The sequence below is a fragment of the Strongylocentrotus purpuratus genome, unplaced genomic scaffold, assembly GCF_000002235.5.
Source record: "Strongylocentrotus purpuratus isolate Spur 01 unplaced genomic scaffold, Spur_5.0 spur5_scaffold_20, whole genome shotgun sequence".
Lineage (NCBI taxonomy): Eukaryota > Metazoa > Echinodermata > Echinoidea > Camarodonta > Strongylocentrotidae > Strongylocentrotus > Strongylocentrotus purpuratus.
Genome location: NW_022145606.1, coordinates 36,761,457 through 36,781,775, shown reverse-complemented (window position 1 = coordinate 36,781,775; position 20,319 = coordinate 36,761,457). Strand labels below are relative to the sequence as shown.

Here is a 20,319-nt window from a genome sequence, read left to right as displayed (position 1 = left end):
ATCTAAATCATGTAAACATTTTGAATTTTACCTTTTCCGCGCGTTGTGAGCGCGCGCAATGCGCGCGGGGACACTTCCGGACGGAAAATTTTGAAATGCTTAAAATGACCTGATTCGTACTCTCGTTTAATAGTTAAGGGATTTTGAGCATTTTTAAATTTTGACGTGCGCGTCATGACCTTTATGTGACCTTTGATGACATGACCTGTTGACCCTTGACCTGAAGTATATGTGATATGAATATGAATGACCTTTGCTTATGCATCATGAAGATATGATGGATAACGTGATTTCACAAAATGGCACCTGGATGACGTCACGATGACCTGATGACCTTGAAAATGTTCCTGTTACGTCTAATGACAATGACCTATGACTGTGCCAAAATTGAATGAAATTGACGAAACCGAACTTGAGTTATCCTAGGCACAAAAAAGTGTAGGAAATAAATAAATAAATAAATAAATAAAGAAAATTCTGACGAAAACAATAGGTGGTCTGTCGAACGACAGACCACCTAATAATGATTATGATATTAATAATGAAAATAATAATAACAGATAATAACAATAATATTTCTGAATTCTAAGCAATCATACACTTTCGATGAAGTTGTTTTAACCCTATTTAGCCCGGGCTATTTTGAAACTGCATAGCCCAGGGGGGGGGGGGGGGGGGGGGGCTTCTAAGACCACCCCCCTATGATCTCGGCCGTGAAACGCCCGATCGCCGCGAAAATTTGCACACATGTCAAGTAAAGTGTATAGAATACTATGGTAATTTCAATTTTTTGAAAAATTCACTCATTTGCATATTTATGGTAATTTATGCAAATAAGGTCATAAAATTCACATTTTTGCCCATAAATCAGACATTATTCATATTTAAGCATTCTTTCTCACTACATATATTTGTTAGACCATTTGGAATAATAATACAACACAAAAAATTGAAAAACCGGGGTTATTCCTTATGTTATCTATTGTTTTGATAATTTCTTATGTATTTCTATTTTTTTTTAACTCATGTATTTTATTGTTTATGTTGTTTTATTCTAAGAGAATTGGAAGATGAAAATGGGATACAAGTGGGTGGTCATTCAATCACAAATATTAGATATGCTGATGACACTGTTTTATTTTCTGAATCAGAGAAAGATCTCCAAAGACTCCTGAATGTAGTTGTAAAAGAAAGTGAGAGAATGGGACTAGGGATCAACTATACCAAGACAAAATGCCTGGTGGTATCCAAGAAGAGCAGTCCAAAATGTAACTTGAAACTGAAAGAACAGACTATTAAACAAGTCTCCTCATTTAACTACCTCGGCAGCATGATTACCGAAGATGCCAGATGCGAGACAGAGATCAAGAGAAGGATAGCTCTCGCTAAATCTGCATTTTCAAAGTTAGGCAAAATTCTGACAAATCGAACATTGTGTATGAGGACCAGAATAAGGGTATTGAATTGTTACATCTACCCAGTACTTATGTATGGTAGTGAAACATGGACTTTAGCCTCTGATACTAAAAAGCGTTTGGAAAGTTGCGAAATGTGGTTTCTAAGAAGAATGATGAAAATCCCCTGGACTGACAAAGTTAGTAATGAGGAAGTTCTTACACGAGCTGGAGTGCAAAGGAAAATGATACGTGAGATGTTGATTAGGCAGTTGAAGTTCATGGGTCACATTACACGTAAAGAAGGCTTAGAGAACCTTGCTTTGACAGGGAAAATTGTGGGAAGAAGGAGTAGGGGAAGAAGGAGGATACTTTGGATGGACAGTCTGCAGAAATTGTTGGAAGAGAGAGGAGTGAAAGAACTGGGAGTGGTACTAATACAGAAGGCTAGGAGCCGAGGGTTGTGGAACAGCATGATCGCCAAAGTCAAACGATATGGCACTTAGAGAGAGAGAGTTGTTTTATTTCATTTCCAACTATAATTAAACTATTTTGACCCAACAACAAACACCTAAACTATAAACAAGACCAAATAACCAATGTTTTATCTCTTTATTTGAAAAATGAGATTTCCATATGTTTTGTACACAAATCACAAAAATGAGCGATTTTCGGGCTGACATGCAAAGACAAAAGGACACGTGACTTTGTAATGGTAGGTCCGATTTTCGAATCTTTTTTTTCAAAAGATGCGCAAGACTCGAAAGAAAAAAGTCACAAAACTTCAGTGCAAGATTTTTTTTGCGTTAAAAAATTATCACGAAAAATGTCGAGGGGGGGCTTCTAAAGCCCCCCCCCCCCCCCCCCGGACTAAATAGGGTTAAGTCCATTTATTCTCTTATATTATTCCCCTATGTAAAAACGATTTATATCAGTTTTTTCCATTTGATTATACTGTGTATTATTGATTTTCTATTTTCTATTGTTCATGTGCTTTATGAAATGCCAACAACTTAATTTCCAAATGGACCAATAGCAGTAATGTGAATCTGAATACAGTTCTAAGAAAGCTTGCAGCACAGCGAGTGAAAGCTTAACAAATGTTTTTTTCTTTTTTTTTAAGGAGGGGAAGCTGTCCGCATTGAACAAACTTCAAGAACCTGTCAGGTTACATATAGCCATGTGGAGATATCACTGGAGCACTTTACAAAAGTATGTGCGGCCTTCACTAAAGATTTGCACTCCTGGAAATACAAACGAATGTCCTTCATGCCTTTTCTTCCAAAGATTATGCCAGAGAGCAGGAAAATGCTATTGGAGTTTCGTATGGCTGACAAACCCCATGGAATCTCTTGGGTATGACATAAGTATTTTTCATATGAATTCATCTTTTAAAAAAATACATTTTCTTATGTAAACCCATCCTAAATACTCATGATGCAATGCTAACTAAACTAATAATGATACTTTGATACGTTCGCTGGGCTTTAAGGGATAGTTGAGTTTTTGTCAAATGGAATTTTAGTAACCAAAACCTGGATCATTACATTACAAACTATTAGTTATCACTGCACTATGCTCAAAAGGTATACAACAAATAACAAATGTATTAGTAATAAACCTGTTTACAATTAAAAGAAGCCGTTTAACCACATCAGGGCATTCTCTTAAATGACATTGGTTTGAATCATTTTTAATTAAGAAATTGTGTTACAATACTAATGATTAAATATAAAGATTATCAACAACTATTTAAAAACATCTGTGTGAAAATGATTTTTGTTAAATGATTTTTGTAATGGTTTATCAACGGCTGGTTCAAAATTAATTAATATTTGTCGGGCCCCACACATATATTAAAGGGTTATATGTATGGATATTTCAGCCGTTTCTGAACCGATTTCGATTAAACAAAGATGATTTTGTGTATGTTCGTTCAAATTTGACACTCATACCCCATTCACAGTGGCCTCAAACACCGCGACAGCAGCGGGACTGTCCCGCTGCTGTCGCGGTGTTGTCTTCAGTGTGAAGGCTCGGACCCGTTATAAACTATCGCGGGATAACATCGCCTCGCGATAACGCCGCGACAAACTATCGCTAGGTTCGCCTAGCTACAGCAGCGGGACAGTCCCGCTGCTGTCGCGGTGTTTACTCAGTGTGAAGGCTCTCCGCTATAACACCGCGACAAACACGTGTGATTTGTTTACTTACCTATCACTGACCTCTTTTCTCCAGCAATGGGGAACATAAAGTGAAATAGAAATAAAGTAACCAGTGGATTCAAATTGATTTTATTATTATGTAGATATTATAATTATCCAAATAAAAATATTTCACACTTCAAAAAATTAAAATATTCTGACTGGAAGCAATAAAAATGCTAGTTTTTTAAAAAGTAATATGATCGAGGATACAAAAAGCAACTTGACATGTTTACCTTTTGCCCGCGCTGAAGTATTTCCGGTCATATCGGGGTCACTCGCGGGTCATGAGCCATGCATACACGTGTTTGTTACGGAGGTAATAAAAATCACCCGCTGCAGCGTGAATGGGTACATGATATTTATCCCGCTGCTGCAGCGGGATAACTTTTCTACTGTGAATGCAGTTGTAGCGGTGTTATGGCGGTGTCGCAGCTCCGCTACAACGCCGCTACAAATTTCAAAACCACTGTGAATGGGGTATCAGTTTTTCATTATCTCACCAAAAAACTCAACTTTCCTTTTAACGTGAAAGATCTAAATTAGATTTGGGTTGTTCATGACAATACAAATTCATGTTGAATAAATAAATTTATTCAACGATTAAAATGATCTTCAAAGGTTACCGGTATGTTTGGCATGGTGATATGTGTAATATTCGGTTGTAGGAGTAAGGACAATTACGCCCTGGGCAATCACCCCCTGGAAAATTACCCCCCTCTGGTAAACTACCCCCTCCTTCCTACCCCCCCCCCCCCCCCCCCCCCTCCCCGAGTATGTGGGTAGTCAAAAGAAGACTGGTAAACCTAACTAGGAGATTAATGCAGAGAGAGAGTCCTGACTTAGTTCACTCACCCTTTCCTGCACTCTGTTAACTAAAGAATACCTCCTATCTTCTGACCATATCAAGTAGGCCTTCAAAGGACTACCGAACGAACATGCTCACTCTTTGTTTTATTCTACCCCTTTTGAAACCAAACAGCCATTTTCACGACTACACATGGTGAAACCGCAAACTTATGGAATGTTAAACTTCACATTGCATCGACTATGGGCCTTGTCAATGATAAATAATTCTGGAAGTTCTTTGTATCTTCCTCTATATTGTATTGCTATTATCCCCTCCTCCGAACTCTACACTTTTCTTTTTAATATGCAATATTTGTACATGTGTATTTAAAGTATTGTTACATTACCTTGTCACAGAGAGAAGTTCATGACATCAGAAAGAACGCAGAGTATAGACCCGCTAAAGATGATGATGATGAGATGAATGTCGAAAATGGAGATATGGAAGTCACTTGCCAACTGAAGGATTATGACATACTTACAGAGGTTGGCGTCCATTATCATTATCTTAAGTATAGTAAAAGAAACATATATGTATATAAATATAAATTGGATAAGGCAGACTAATGGGACATGGTTGCAACTCCGAGTTTCACGCCTTGCGAGAGATCATCAGGCAATCTGATGATTGCTCGCAAGGCGTGAAACTCGGAGTTGCAACCATGTTCCATTAGTCTGCCTTATCCAATTTATATTTTACTCTGCCCATAAGCATTGAACACTGTACGGAGGAATATACCAAATCTAAGTATGTATATAAATATACTTAGATTTGCTCTATCCTTCCATACAGTGCTCTATCCTATAGGTTGTAGAGTAATCATGTACTTTAAAGAATGCTACCAGTTGCCTACCAGTTGCCAATATATATTATACAGTTATTGACTGGCAGGGGGTGTAATATAACATTATTTGGACTGCTGAAGGCAGTTATATTTCCCAAGTGGTTAAATATTCCCAAAGCGCGTAGCGCTGAGGGAAAATATTTCTCCCTTCAGGTCCAAATAATTTATATACCCCCTGCCAGTCAATAACTGTTATATTAGATAGCCTTGATTTGATTTGATTTTTTTTTTGGGGGGGGGGGGTCCATATTTTTTTGGCCCGAAATTTTTTTAATTTTTTCTTTCGGGGACAATCAAAAATTTAGAAAAACAAGAGCAAAAAAAAAAAAAAAACCTTCAAAATAATTTTAAGGGAAAAACAAACAAAAAATTACCAATAATGCATTTTTGGGGAAGAAAAAAAAGGGGAAAAAAACCCTCGGTAATGGTGTAATGTATGTCATTGGTGACATACAGTCCTCAAGAGGGCGCGAGCATTGATTAAAAATATATTCATTTCACCAGCTGGTAAAATATAACCGGCCAGGAAAATATAACAATTTGGATCCTTGCAGTCGATCACGTGACGAGCTCTGGACCAATCACATCTCGGTATCTGTAAGCTATCTAAGATAAATATATATTATTTAGTCATGATATCTTATTTTGACTACAAATTCTTTATTACCTGGTTTGATATGAAAGACCGTTTGTGTAATATGGGGGCAACCATCATTTCAAGAACTACTACTTATTTGAATACTTAAAGCATCTGGTAACATCCTTCCAAAGGCAAACAATTGCATAGCGTAGGATTTTGGCAGTACTGTGCACTTTTGTCTAGAGATGCCGAATTTACAACAGTTGATATTAGATATTAGATATTATCAAATGAAAGATGCTGAACACTACCATATAAAGAATCAATGTTAAAAAATATTTTGTTGGTTAGCTTTTAAAGGAATTTGCAGTTATAAACTTGGCCAACTAAATCAATCGGTCACTTGTAATTTTGGCCCATTTGTAACGCTCCGAATCTCCAGTTCATGCTTTCAGCAGAATTAGTGGTGACCCAATACCGTATCCGGACACCTACCCCATGGACATCCACCCCGGATAACCACCCCCAGTCAACCGCCCCCTAGGGCAACCACCCTCTAGGGAAACCACCCTCTAGGACGACTACCATCCCTCGGGACAACTCCCCGGACAACTCCCTCCGGACAACTACCCCCTGGGACCACAACCCCCCGGACAACTACCCTCATAGGGGTGTTTCGAAAAGATTTTAATTACGGAGAACTATTTGTAGCCTTAAAATTAAATATATTAAAAAGCGAAAATTCAAGTATTTTAGACTTTTTATAATTCCTCATCAAGAACATAAAATCTCCTTGATAATAGAAAATATGAATGATTTGCATTAACATTTTTTGCAATTTAAAATAACTTTTACAAAATATTTGATAGATACTAACGGCTTTCCATAAGTGTTAAGTCCAACTTAGGATCTTTGTGAAACACTCCCCTACAACTACCCCTGGGACAACTATCCTAGGGGGTAGTTGTCCTAGAGGATGGTTGGCGTTGGGGGTAGTTGGCCGGGGGTTAGTTGTCCTATGGGGTAGTTGTCCTAGGGTATAGTTTATGGGGGGGGGGGTAGTTGTCCTAGGGTATGGTTTATTAGGGGGGGGGGGTAGTTGTGGGTAGTTCTCCTAGGGGCTGGTTGACTGGGGGGGGGGGGGGGTTATCCGGGATGGATATCCATGGGGTAGGTGTCCTAGAACCGACCTGATACAATTGGACAAGTCTTGTCTCTGCAGATTGTTCACAGGAGCTGCATTTACACTGCAAGCAAAAATTGTCGATGATTCTACCGGCAAACACAACATATGTTCTGAATATACGGCCGCTTAGTACCGCTTACGTACCAGTAGGGTCCAAACTTTTTTGAAAACGAGATTTCTCTTTCTTAGTGGTACAAGCATACTACGAATATGTCATGGATAATTACCACATAACACAATTTATAAAAGTCTTTCCATATCGGATATTGACAAGGATGGGTTGGAGAAAAAAGTGCACAAGTTTCAGCTTTGTCGCGGTACTAAGATGGAGTTTCTGCTATCTAAAGTGCATGTAAACATCTGGCAGAATTAAAAAGCTGCTGAATTGAATAACTGAAATGCTGTGATTCTTTCATATCAAAGGTTCAAAGCTGCAGAGATAGACAGAAGCGATTGAGAGAGATTTGTAGATTTGATGCATTATGATCAGCAGTTAATTTGATGAATCAAATAAGACAAAAAGTAAATATGCGGTTGTAGTATGATCAATTATATTTACAATTCAAAATGTCAAGACTGCAAGGTTTCTAATTCCTGAGACCGACATGGGCAGTTTCAATACCTTTCCGATTCACTGTTGTCATATGATTTCATATAGTTCTACCATGAAAGATTATTCTAATGAAACACGTATCCAAATATTTGATTTAAAATGTTTTATTTTCTAGGCTTGATATGTTTGGTTGTACCTGTTTAAGCCAATTTCTGCACTTTCTGTATCACAACAATTTAGGTCCGTGAAAATTATTTTCCATTATTATAACAAATATTGCAAGCGCCGGCATATAAGAATTACAAAATATATTGCCCAAATTTCCAAGGTGATGTCAAATTTCACCGAGGCTGCAGGCTGATCAGTACATTTGGGTTGCCTATACGTCATTTGCTCGAATCTATAACCACTATCTTACGATGGCGATGTCATTTAAGGCCAGTAATCTGTACAACGAGCGATTATGTGGCTATGACAACTCTAAAACAGGATGTATATTCGTAATTTAACAGAGAGCTATTTGATTGTGTTCACTACCTGCAAGGGAGATAAATAGTTGTCACGGTTGGTGTGATGGCTGCGCACCTTATTCAAAGACAAGCACATGGCTGTTACTACTGCTGTAAATTATCTTCGATCCTACTCTCCATAGTACCAGTGCCTTGTATATAATATGGAAAATGTAGCTCATATAGTATCATCTTTATTTGTTCATGTTATGTAACTTGTGTGTAATCCCCGATCAATGTATTCATATGTTATTTTCAACCATATTTGCCTGCAAATTGTTTTAATATAAGCCCTTAATTATATCCAATGACAGAATGTCAATGCACGTGACATTGATATTTGTATAAAGAATACTGTCTTCTTCGAATTGGATTTTCACGGGAAAGCAGATGACCTGCTGGTGAAGCTGAAAGTGATACAGTCTATGCTCCTGAAGAATATAAAGTTCAGAACATCTTTCTATGCTTCTCGTGGTGAGTTTTAAAATATTTTTTGTTTCTCTTTTAATTCTAATTAGGAAAGCTTGTGTTTCACTTTGACTATAAGACGCAACCGTAACTTTGTTAACCAAGCTAAATCATTATTGTTTATTTGATAGCCAATGCATTGAAGTGAACTGTTTTGAGTAAAAGAAATCACTAGTGATGTTGACATTTTAACACAAGTGTTGTCATGGTTACTTCCAAAAATAGAATAGGCCTGCATGAAGTGTTCATTGCCACAAACAGATGAGTTGGAAACAGAAATCGGGACTGCGGTACTAATTTGGCTGTTTTTATCTGGACAACCTGACCGTAACATTTACTTTTAACTGCAAATATTAGTGGAAGAAGAAAATTTTAACACGTAGACCAATGGGGATCTGAGCACAATTGATTTATGCGGCCTGTTACCCGGGGCAACCGATATCACTCGTGAACTATTGACCATTTTTTCGTCTCTTTAAGGGAATATCCAAATCACGACTGCAAGACGGGTATATAAAATACTATAAAGTGAGGCAACAAATTTAACCAAAGAAAAATTATGATTTGTCTGATTGAATCGTAATTCAAGTTTTAACGCAACATGATTATACCACCAATAACATGAACATAATGAATAGTTTTAGAAAGTGAACACAATATCCCCTCTTTAAAAAAAGGAATAAGCGAGGCATCACCAGGAGAAACAAATTCAGCATCCCCGAGACTTTCGGAATCAACATTAGTCGACGTTCTTCCTCAATGTTCATCAGCAGCAGCCCGTGCAGATTCTACCTTTAAAGCCAGGTAAGAATTGTTTTCTAGTCGCTAATGCCAATAAATCACAATTGATTGAATTATCGTTGATGGGATAATTCATATCTTACATACATCTTTCTTGGATAATTATCTAGTATAAGCCTGCAAAAACTAAAGTTGTAAGCAAGAACTGTCATGATCATTTGCATTCTGTTACAATGTTTTCATTAAATGATTTTGCAATGCCATCATAATTATAAATCTTTTCCGACTAATATTCAGACTTGTATATTTTGCGGATATTCCCCCATCTTAATGGAATGTGAAAAAGAAGTAGAATAGAAGATTAGAATTTGAAAGAATTTGAAGAAATTACGTCCTCCTGACACTCATCAATATTTATAACTTTGACTCCTTTCACCCTCACTACACAAAAAGGAAATATAACATATAATCTGACTAGAATTTTGGTTCAATTGCATCTTTTAAAGAGATGAGAGAGAAAAAAAGAAGGTGAATAAAATAGAATCTTTGCTTGTGCTTCGGAAATATCTTATCAGAGTAGGTATATATAAAGCACATTGTATATCATGTAACATACACAAACATCAAGAAAAAAATTGTTCATGTATCTTACAGTCCCCGTTATTGATGTGCTATACATTGTAAAATCGGTCAAGTGAGATGATTACATGAAAAGTAACATTTCATATTTTCTCCATAAAAACATAGACCAACCGAGGAATCCAGGGAGCAAGATTTTGACGACCTTCTCAGGACAGTAGCTAAGCAGATTCATAAGGATATTGACATCGATATTCTGGGCAAAGAATTGGGTTTTGAACCTGCGGAAACAATGTGTTACATAAATACAAACAAAAGATACCATATGGCAACATACATGGGAACACTTAGTATGCTTCGGGAATGGAGGAACAGGACTACAAGTTCCGAAGAACGTGACAAGTTGAAGAAAGTTCTGATTGTCCTTAAACGCCATCGTCTGGTAAACGAACATCTGAACGACGATATAGCAAGTTAGTGTGAACCAGAAAAATTGAAAATGTTGATACAGTTCAATTTTGGGATATATTTTTGGTTTAATTTTGTTTCATGCATACTAATTTATCTCCATGTATTCGTACATAGAATACATGAAGACAAGTCATACTCTTTGTCCTACAGGTCTCTACATGCGAATTTAAATATTTCATGAAAATTATTACAAATCATAAAACCGTGCCTTTGATGATATTCGTTGCAAAGCATACAATGAAAAACTTACTTCATTTACAAACGCACAACCTTATACTCACAGCCCATCTTTAGCTTGATGATTTTTTTTTTAAAGGAAATGTGCAAACGTCCTCTCTCGTTTATGTTTCTAATGCATAAGTCTGTACATCATAATGGTGAATGTCTATTGCATATATGTTTTAGATAATATCACACTGAGACTGGACTTTTGCACATAACTCTGCACTTTATAATGGTGAATTTCTTATGCATTCATGGATATATTGTGTATGATATTATACTGAGAGTGGATCTTTGTGCATTTGTTTGCGCATCATAATGGTGAACGTCAAATGCATATATACCTTTCTTGTAATATCATACTCGGGTTGGATTTTCGTGCATTAAAGTCTGCACATCATAATGGTTAATGTTCAAATGATATACATGTATATTTTATATGATATTGTCTTCGTAAGGGAGTTTTGTGCGTTAGTCTGCACATTATTATTGTAATTACCTCTCTTTTTACTTTTTAATACAAAGAATAACAAAAAGGCAGAATTCATTGCCATATCTTCACTTTCGCCTTTTAAAACGATTTTGATTTAACTGCAGAAGTAGTGTTTTGAATGTAGTCACAATTATCATTCTTTTCAAATTGTCTGGTTTGTATGTGAGTCCCATAAAAGTCTTTTTCCCCCATTGTTGCTGCGCAGCATACATGATCAGTGAATTGATATAGGTGTACCACTCCTTGTATGTACAGTTAAAACCTTAATATATATTACCTACTCGAATCTATTCAATTATTTTCCTTTAAGTGGCACTATATTGACGCCAAAGCATTCTTACATCAAACTTGATACATGACATGGTATCTCCAGTTCATACCCTATTGTTATAAGTCTGCTCCAGAGAAATGTATTTCTATGCATTTTGAAAGGGGCTGGACAATTACCTAAAACTTACATCCTTCGTGGAAATTAGCAACCGCACTGGCGTTGCATAAATTATAATAAAAGGGAAATGTGTAGTAATGAGGAAGACAACGTGCTAAAGTATTTGAAAGAGTAGTTGTCCTCGGGGGGCAGTTGTCCTCGGGGGTAGTTTTCATCGGGGGGGGGGGGGGGGGGGGGGTAATTGTCATAGGGGGTAATTGTCCTCGGGGGGGGGGGGGGGGGGAATTTTCCCCGGGGGGTAATTCTCCAGGGGGTAATTGTCCTTGGGGGGTAGTTGTCCTCGGGGGTGATTCTCTGGGGGGTAATTGCCCTTTGGGGGTAGTTTTCCGGGGGGTAATTTTTTCGCGGGGGTGATTGCCCAGGGGGTAATTGTCCTAGAACCTATTATTATCATCATCATTACTAATACACGTATTATTGTTATTATTGCCGTTGTCAATGTTATAGTAGTTGTTGTCGCCGTCATCATCATCAGCATTTATGCACTAATCTTCTTTTTTATTATTGTCTTCAACATTAGGACAATCTTCTTCAGTAAACCAGAGCCGTCAATCAAAAGTTATAGACGTATACGCAGCTTATACGAGTCGTCAGACTTACATCACGTATTCTCGGTATGTATTTGCAGTGACGATTCGATCAGCACATATCATATCAGGCATTGTGCACTGCATGGTCATCCTCAATCGGAAAAGTCCCTGAAATTTAAAGTAAACATGATTGGATAAACAATTCTGTCTGATAGACATTGTTTTGTTGTTTAATCCCTTTCATCCCTTCTAAGCTGGCGTAATTGATGGGTTACCGGTAATGAACTCTTTGCAGCCAACCACGGAAAAAATAAGGTATCAAAAGAAGCGGAGCACAATACTCTTGATATTATATGGGGCTCGATCTTAATGATTATAATTTTCATTTTAATTGTCCATTTAACAATGAAAATATGTGGTCTCTACATGCATGGTTCATGGGTACATAAATAGGTATTCAAATTCATTAAAATTATATTGACTTGACAGAAAACAACAACTTAAACAAATAAACAAATGTCGATATTTTCATAGTATCAAATACAAAACGTAATCGGGGATACACAAAATTTTGTGCTGATGTTGTGATATAGTGTAAAATAATTCCCGAGTTCGTTGGAATATACCCGAAGACTTAATTGTTTAACATTATAAAGAACACAGGGAACGTTTATGCCATTTCACATCGTCAAAACTGGGTTTCCTATGTGTTGTGAAGTCTACATCTTCTTTTACTACATAACATTTTGTGATATACATATGCATATATATATAAATCATTACATGTAGGTGTTTATATCTCACAAAATACATTCTTTAATATTTTGTCATTTCGAACTGCAAGAAATTTCAATCATAATCATACTCATAATAATAATCATAACTTTTTTTTTACAGATTTCGAGCTTTTAAAAACAATCTCATGCACGGGAGAAAAAAAAATCCCGGAATATTAAACCCCATGAAAGAGAAAAATGGTTTTATCGGATTTTAAGCATTTCGAATGACGAACTGTTGAGTTCGGAAGATCATCACCTTATCATGACATTAATTATAGTCTTAGGATTAAATGTTTACTTAATGACGAACAAACCTTGCCTAATTCTATTTTCACCCCTCACGAATAAATTTATTATTTTATTCCATACGTATATATAGCAATGATTCCAACGATGGTAGTCCAGATGAACCCTCGACGAAGAGAGACGATAACACCAACCGAAACACTGACTCTAATGACGAGGATGAAAGGCAGAGAGGGGACAAACAAACACAGAGACGTTCCAAAGATGACAGTCGAGGTGGACATTGGAGGAAGAGAAAGAAGACACATCAAAACACTGACTCTAATGACGAGGATAAAAGAACGAGAGGGGACGAACAAATAAAGAGACGTGGTTCCAAAGATGACAGTCGAGGTGGACATCGGAGGAAGAGAAAGAAGACACACCGAAACACTGACTCTAATGACGAGGATGAAAGAACGAGAGGGGACAAACAAATAAAGAGACGTTCCAAAGATGACAGTCGAGGTGGACATCGGAGGAAGAGAAAGAAGACACATCAAAACACTGACTCTAATGACGAGGATGAAAGAACGAGAGGGAACAAACAAACAAAGAGACATGGTTCTAGAGATGACAGTCGAGGTGGATATCGGAGGAAGAGAAAGGAGAAGACAAACCAAAACACTAACTCTGATGACGAGGATGAAAGAACGAGAGGGAACAAAAGAAGAAAGAGACGTGGTTTCAAAGATGGCAGTCGAGGGGGACATCGGAGGAAAAGAAAGAATATGACAAACTGACAGATGCCATCTCCTTGATAGCTTTCCAATTCATACTTTGACATGTGCCATTTTGATATGTTAAATCATAGGTTGAGTTCTGGGAAAGGCCAACAAAAAGTTCTGAGTTTTCTTCATTCTTCTTTTTGTTGATGTGGAAGAATACCACAAGAAAAATAAACCCTGAAAAATGACACAGTAAATTGCCCCTAGTCAAAATATGACAATACATTTCTGAAAATATCTTGACCAAATGTTTATTTGTTTTTAAAATAAATATCATGAGGATCCAAAACTTCACAATTTACAGTAATGAGCGACATAACTTGTCCATTCGCTTGCGGTCATTTTCTTTGACAATTCAAACGTATGACAAGAACCCAACTGTATCTGTAAGTGCTTGTTGTATATAGTTTAACACATATCATTATGTTACAGAATGAGAATGGTATGAAATCTTTGTGATGTGTGAAATACCTAGACAAGATATAGTGCAATAAACGAGTCTGTCAACATGCGTGTATAAATGTGAAAGCACATTTCAAACAAGTGCCATATGAATTTATTAGTTTGCTACCCAATTATAGAAGCCGAATGAAATTTGCGGCATATTAATGAACATTTGTTGGCAACTTGACAAGAGCTAATCTTAATAAACATTATATTGTGGACAAATATAATGGTTGACTGATGTTATTTCTAATCCGTTCTCTACTAGTTAGAACAAGTGAAGGCAAAGTTTTGTTTACATTTCTCTGTAGATTGTGATATTCATTTTCAATTATGTTGTTAATGTGATGTTTTACCAGTTGAGCCTGTTTTCGCTCCTGTTCTAACGGGTCATGTCGGTGCCATCTTTGTATTTGTTTTTGTTATTATTTTCATTCATTTTCATTAATTGATCATGTTTCGTGTATATTATATTTGATTGCATTCATTCTAGTATTAACGTTAACTGCTATACATGTATATCGGAAGCACCGGATCATTTTCATAAGTTGAATATTATGGCGTTGTCTTACTATTGCATAATCATATTGTCTATATTCCTTTCAGTCGGCATAATTATGATGTATTATAATATGTTTGAATTTTGTATTTTCATCTCGATATTTTTTTTTTAAGATACATGCTTATTGCTATATTTTTTAATCAGTCCGCTTCCATTTGTGTATTTTTGTATATTATATATATTGTTTACCATCTCTGATTGTCATTTTGATGTTCTGACATTGCAAATACTTATCAATTTCCAGATACCAGTTCTAATTTGATGATGGTCAAAATATGATGCTTTTAAGGACACCAATGTGAGTTGTTATTGAGCCTCTAAATGTATTCGTTATTATACCTCCATTCTAAAAGACATCCAAAAATATTATAAGTGTGTGAGTATTTACATGATTGTACACAGCTATCAATACACAGTACGTGTATGACCATGCTTCAACTGTATACACAAACAATAAGTTCCCCGTCTATAAATACTCTAGTTATTTATCTTTTCCTTGTAGAGTGTTTCTCATGGAAAGAAGATATACATGTAAATAACTTGACTATAAAGCCTACTTTTTTGTCTCCCTTGAGTGGTCTTAATACACAGGTTTCACCTTACACCCTTTTGATAATTGAAAATTATATTTTAATACGGATATTCCTAATCATAATATTCATGATTTGACATTACGTGATTAATAGATTCATGTTGTTTTCGTAGTTACTTCTTGTATAGTTTTAATAGGCACCTTTATTGGGAAAGACCTGTTTCTCGACCTCTACGTATGTAGTGTTGATGTTCGATAATCTATATATACAGGATGTAGAATCGTCATTTATCTACATTAGAAGAAAATGTAAAATAACAGTAACACAGAGGTATCTAACTTTTACAGGAAGTCATTTGTAGGAAAGCTTTAATATCAGTGCAAGAGCCAGGTGAAATTTGAACAACAATAGGATTAACTACTTACCACAAAGTATTTAAAATCTAAGATTAGGTGTGCATATAACGTGTTATAAGGATAAATGTCTAATGCATATGAGTTTCATATAAAATCATTCTGATATTGGATTTGTATGCATAATTCTTCACATTATGATGATAAATGTCCATTCTGTATAAATTTCGTATGATACCATATTGAGGTTGGAATTTCGTGCATAAGTCTGCACATTGTAATGTTGAATGTTCAATGCATTATATTTCAAATGATATGATACTGAGATTCGATTTACGTGCATAAATCTGCACGTTGTTATGGTGAATGTTCAATGCATTATATTTCATATGATATCATACTGAGATTGGATGTTCGTGTATAAGTCTGCACATTGTTATGGTGAATGTTCAATGCATTATATTTCATATGATATCATACTGAGATTAGATGTTCGTGCATAAGTCTGCACATTGTTATGGTGAATGTTCAATGCATTATATTTCATATGATATCATACTGAGATTGGAATTTCGTGCATAAGTCTGCACATTGTAATGGTGAATATCTAATGCATATATATGTCATATGATATCATACTGAGATTGGATGTTCGTGTATAAGTTTGTACATTGTAATGGTGAATATCCAATGCATATATATTTCATATGATATCATACTAAGATTGGATGTTCGTGTATAAGTCTGCACATTGTTATGGTGAATGTTCAATGCATTATATTTCATATGATATCATACTGAGATTGGATGTTCGTGTATAAGTCTGCACATTGTTATGGTGAATGTTCAATGCATTATATTTCATATGATATCATACTGAGATTGGATGTTCGTGCGTTAGTCTGCACATTGTTATGGTGAATGTTCAATGCATATATATGTCATATAATATTATACTAACATTGGATTTTCGTACACAAGTCTGCACATTGTTACGGTGAATGTTCAATGTACATATATGTCAAATGATATCATACTGAGATTGGAATTTCGTGCACAAGTCTGCACATTGTAATGGTGAATGTTCAATACATATATATATGTCATATGATATCATACTGAGATTAGATGTTCGTGCATAAGTCTGCACATTGTAATGGTGAATGTTCAATACATATATATATGTCATATGATATCATACTGAGATTGGATTTTCGTGTATAAGTCTGCACATTGTAATGGTGAATGTTCAATGTACATATATACATCAAATGATATCGTACTGAGATTGGATTTTCGTGCATAAGTCTGTACATTGTAATGGTGAATATCTAATGCATATATATATGTCATATGATATCATACTGAGATTGGATGTTCGTGTATAAGTTTGTACATTGTAATGGTGAATATCTAATGCATATATATTTCATATGATATCATACTGAGATTGGATGTTCGTGTATAAGTCTGCACATTGTTATGGTGAATGTTCAATGCATTATATTTCATATGATATCATACTGAGATTGGATGTTCGTGTTTAAGTCTGCACATTGTTATGGTTAATGTTCAATGTACATATATTTCAAATGATATCATACTAAGATTGGAATTCCGTGCATAAGTCTGCACATTGTGATGGTGAATGTTCAATACATATATATATATGTCATATGATATCATACTGAGATTGGATTTTCGTGCATAAGTCTGTACATTGTAATGGTGAATATCTAATGCATATATATGTCATATGATATCATACTGCGATTGGATGTTCGTGTATAAGTTTGCACATCATAATGGTGAATGTTCAATGTACATATATTTTAATTGATATCATACTGAGATTGGATTTTCGTGCATAAGTCTGCACATTATGATGGTGAATATCCAATGCATATGTATCATATATGATACCATACTGAGATTGGATGTTCGTGCATAAGTCTGCACATTGTAATGGTGAATGTCAATGTCTACACTGTCGCTCATAAAGTTGGAATATTTTTGTTTTACCCCAATTTATGGAATTATTTTTAAAATAATTTAAGAATAATAGATCTAGATACATTCTCAGATTTTATTGAATAATAATTTGACAATGTGTGTTTTGCATGACTGCTGAAGCATGTGTACGCTACTATGCTTATCAACTAGGGGACATACGCCCTTAAGTCATAAATGACAGTAATGAGGATTAATGCCCCCACAAAAGGACACTAATATAGCAAATCGACACGGTTTGATCCCGGGGCTTCACAGTTAGGAGCCCATTACTTTGTCCCTGAAACATAATTGTATGCAGCGGGGGCTAGGGTAGGGGGCAGTTTCCATAATTTTAAAAAACACAGAAAATGCAATAAATTTTCAATATTTTATTGCATTTTACCCCTGTCCCCAACATAAAAAAATCCTCTGGACGGCCATGCATTATGGCTCAAGGCATGGGCACACGAAGGATTTGTTTTATGTTGGGAACCGGGGTAAAATGCAATAAGTTATTGAAAATTTATTGAATTTTCTTTTTTTTTTTAATTTGCGAAAACCACCCCCTACCCTAGCCCCGCTGCGTACAGTGTATATATTTCAAATGATATCATACTGAAATTGGATTTGCGTGCATAAGTCTGCACATTGTAATGGTGAATGTTCAATGCATATATATGTCATATAATATTATACTAACATTGGATTTTCGTACACAAGTCTGCACATCATAGTGGTGAAAGTTCAATGTACATATTATTCAAATGATATCATACTGAGATTGGATTTTCGTGCATAAGTCTGCACATTATGATGGTGAATATCTAATGCATATGTATCTCATATGATACCATACTGGGATGTTCGTGCATAAGTCTGCACATTGTAATGGTAAATGTCAATGTCTACACTGTTGCTCATAAAGTTGGAATATTTTTGTTTTACCCCACTTTATGGAATTATTTTTAAAATAATTTAAGAATAATAGATCTAGATAAAAGTATACATTCTCAGATTTTATTGAATAATAATTTGACAATGTGTGTTTTGCATGACTGCTAAAGCATGTGTATGCTACTATGCTTATCAACTAGGGGACATACGCCCTTAAGTCATAAATGACAGTAATGAGGATTAATGCCCCCACAAAAGGGCACTAATATAGCACATCGACACGGTTTGATCCTGGGGTTTCACAGTTAGGAGGCCATTACTTTGTCACTGAAACATAATTGTATGCAGCACTGGATAGGGTAGGGGGCAGTTTCCATAATTAAAACAAAGAAAAAGAAAATGCAATAAATTTTCAATAATTTATTGCATTTTACCCCTGTCCCTAACATAAACAGATCCTCTGGACGGCCATGCATTATGGCTCAAGGCATGGGCACACGGAGGATTTTTTTTTATGTTGGGAACCGGGGTATAATGCAATAAATTATTGAAAATTTATTGATTTTTTTTAATTTTTTTTTAATTTATGGAAACCGCCCCCTACCCTAGCCCCCACTGCGTACAGTGTATATATTTCAAATGATATCATACTGAGACTGGATTTGCGTGCATAAGTCTGCACATTATAATGGTGAATATCCAATGAATATATAATTATATTTCCTTATATAGCGCCTAACACTTACTTTATCAGAAGTATATATCTCATATAATATCATACTGAGATTGTATTTGTAAGTATAAGTCTGCGAATTTATTCGTATTATTTCTATTTTATCATATCCAACTATAACGCAATTTTGTCCAGAGAACAGTGTTATTGTATCATTTATTTATCATGTACATTGTACTTCATTGATCGATGCATTCTCCTTCTAAATCTCCTTTGCATTCCATGTGAATATGTTATACCCATGTATAGTTCTGCAGATTGTATGATGAATATTCAATATCAATGCTTCATTTGATATCATAAATCACTGTTGAGATCAGATATGAGCAAATAAATAAACAATTAATTGAAATGACTTGACATCGTCATCGGACTAATTTATACCAAGTTTGCTCTCTGATTTGCGTTTTTTTTTCTCCTTATAGTTTTTACTATCATGATGTTAATGTTTATTTTATTAATACGATTTCATTTTAAAAGTGATTACATACTTAATAAGGATGATGTGTACCTGTAATACCTCTATCAATTGGTATAAGCTTGTTAGAATAACTAAATATTTGAAGTGCATGAAAGGTAGTATTTTGGATTGAGAGAGATAGAGAGAGGGAGAGAGGGGGGGGGGGTGTATCATTGTATAACTTAGGGGCCGGAATGTAATTAGGCATATGGCAGCGAAATCACAGAAATCGTAATATGTAACTATGAGACGGAGAAGATAACAATTCAATTCAAATCAATTTATTCACGTTTCCAACAAAAGATAACAAATCAATTATAAGCATTAAAACAAAAGTAAAAAAATACATGTTGGAGACAGAGGGGTGCACTAAAAATGTAATGCTTGTTCAAGTGTGAACACCTCAAATGATACTTGGGAATAATGAGCAATTAAATTAATTAATTCGTAACTACAAAAGGAACTACAAAATAGGGGAAAGAAA

General features: G+C 35.5%; 1 protein-coding gene across 1 annotated transcript in view; it reads left to right on the top strand.

The window, feature by feature from the left end:
• LOC105446931 overlaps positions 1-17,807 on the top strand; it is a 52,652-nt gene extending 34,845 nt beyond the window's left edge. Inside the window, exons 11-17 of the mRNA XM_030993908.1 lie at positions 2,518-2,750; positions 4,805-4,933; positions 8,435-8,594; positions 9,266-9,392; positions 10,077-10,381; positions 12,063-12,156; positions 13,231-17,807. Of these exons, the coding sequence (XP_030849768.1) occupies positions 2,518-2,750; positions 4,805-4,933; positions 8,435-8,594; positions 9,266-9,392; positions 10,077-10,381; positions 12,063-12,156; positions 13,231-13,879 (1,697 nt within the window). The 3' untranslated portion in view covers positions 13,880-17,807. The remainder of the gene's footprint in view (positions 1-2,517; positions 2,751-4,804; positions 4,934-8,434; positions 8,595-9,265; positions 9,393-10,076; positions 10,382-12,062; positions 12,157-13,230) is intronic.
• Positions 17,808-20,319: the final 2,512 nt, after the last annotated feature.